This window comes from Malurus melanocephalus, unplaced genomic scaffold (genome assembly GCF_030028575.1).
Source record: "Malurus melanocephalus ecotype Western Australia unplaced genomic scaffold, MMel_1.1 scaffold_223, whole genome shotgun sequence".
Lineage (NCBI taxonomy): Eukaryota > Metazoa > Chordata > Aves > Passeriformes > Maluridae > Malurus > Malurus melanocephalus.
This window is the reverse complement of record NW_026623455.1, coordinates 769,956-772,010: the sequence shown is the minus strand read 5'-3', so window position 1 is coordinate 772,010 and position 2,055 is coordinate 769,956. Positions and strand designations below refer to the sequence as shown.

The 2,055-nt window shown below is 37.9% G+C and overlaps 1 protein-coding gene across 1 annotated transcript in view; it reads right to left on the bottom strand.

Moving 5' to 3' along the window:
- Positions 1-787: 787 nt before the first annotated feature.
- CDH7 (cadherin 7) overlaps positions 788-2,055 on the bottom strand; it is a 71,436-nt gene continuing 70,168 nt past the window's right edge. Inside the window, exon 11 of the mRNA XM_057374313.1 lies at positions 788-1,784. Coding sequence (XP_057230296.1) covers positions 1,291-1,784 — 494 coding nt within the window. The 3' untranslated portion in view covers positions 788-1,290. The remainder of the gene's footprint in view (positions 1,785-2,055) is intronic.

The following is a 2,055-nucleotide window of genomic DNA, read 5'->3' as shown; positions in this document are numbered from 1 at the left end:
ATTACATTGCTTAACATAAGAAAGAAATTGAAAAATCTTTTACTGTGATTCATCAGCAGCAAAAGAGAAGGGGAAGGAGAAAAGCAAGGTGTTTACAGTCTTTGAAGCATACAGCATGTTTAACCTTGAAAATTAAATCTTGCATTAAAGACACTCCCAATTACCTCTGCAGTCTTCTTTCAAAAAAATTCAATGTACAAATATTTTCTTTAAATGTCTCAGACTTTGTAATGGCTCAGAAGAACAACTGCACGTCCTTGGAGCTGCTGTCCTTTCTGTGGGATGAATGGGGGGCGACATTGTTTACTGTAATTTCTCCACTTCCATGCTTCATTTCCTACATTTATCTGAGACTGRAGAAAAATCAGCATGTTCTGACAAGTCTAATACCATGAGGCAGTAAAATGGACCTGAATTTAGTGGAGATTGGAGCTCCAAAATAAATACAACACTTTATGTCAAACAATAATAAAAAAGGATAAATTCTCCTGTACAAATCAGAAGAGAGAATAAAAAAATAGCAAATAGATAGCAACATCYTTTCTATACCTACATGGGCATCACAAAACTTCCCAGCCATAAGAATACCCCTCCATACTTCTCATTTTATGTGGATTATAAGTTGCTTCATAAATTGATGACAAACAGCGTAGAATTCCTTAGTACAAACAATAATTTCTAAAACACTACCCAGAAAATTGCAGAGACGTCTAATTTCTGAGAACAAAGAGGGAGAAAAGAATACATCTCCTGGTTTTTTGTTTTTGTTTTTTTTTTTTTTTAATGTCAGTCCTCCTGCTATTGTTCTAGCTTTTGTATGTAGACTGTAAAGAACATTTGCTAAAGAAATCCTTGCAGGTGTAAATACCATGTAATGTAGTATTGTCTTGTGTTATATATTTGAAAATTTGTCTTCTTAAATCAGAGACTGTGTGTTCTCAATATAGCAATAGTGTGAAGGCATCTACAGAGTATCACCAGCTTGCTGAGGTGGCTGCAAAACATACCCTTGAAAGTGAATGGCCTCTGCAGGTATTCAAGGGTTGCTATCTATTTGAACGTGGCTGAGCATTTCATTTTATCAAAAATGCCACCAAATGCTCATATTCTGTGTGGTCAGTGCAGTCCCTAGGACAAGTCTAATGAAGATATGTTCCACCAAGGCAAAAAAGAAAAGAAAACAACCTAAAATTTAAAAAATGGAGAAATATTTACAACTTTCCTCAGTCTGTAAGGTTGAGTTTTCTGTTTTAATATTCTTCAGTGCATTTCCAGGAAAAGGTTCCAAGGCTATGAGTATAAGCAGTCTGGTCCGGTCCCATACATATCTGCAAGACGTTTAAAACGAGGGCCCCAGTCACTGAGGTAATCGTAGTTCTGGTCAGAGTTTGAGCTGATGGAATCTAAAGAGCTGAGCGACTCTGCCACCGAGCCGTTCCCCTCAAATGCATACGTCTGCAGGGAGTCGTAGGGTGGTGCGCATGGGTCCACGTCAGCTTCTTTTAGTCTTTCCCAGATAAATTCCCTAAAAATGACGTTGTCTGGGATGCTTTTAAAAGTTGGTCTGCTCAAGAACTGAATCTCAGGCGTCACATCCCTTCTKGTCTTGGTGTCTCGCATGATGTTGAGGTTCCTCAAGGCAGCCATGTCGAAAGCCTCCGTGTCTTCTTCTCCACCACCCTCGTCATCGTACCTGACAATATTTTCTCTGATATCTCGCTCTTCATCAAAAATGAGGGGCTCTTTTTTCCGTCGCCTCATGGTGACAATCAGCAAGACAAGAACTGGAACAAAGAAAAGCTAGAGTTTTAGCAGTGCTGAAGTTTTCTCGTGTTTTTCCTAATGTTAGAAGTACTCATTAACTTATATGGCAAAGACACAAGGAAATAGCAGGCAATTTATACAGTTAAATGTGAAACCTAACAGGTTCTGAAATAACTTTTAAGCCTTGAGCTTTTTAGAGCCGAAAGAATCTATTTCCCAAATCATTCAGGATTAGCATCTTCATTTCTAATCTATATCCTGTATTGTCTGCTAAATATAAATTTCAATAAT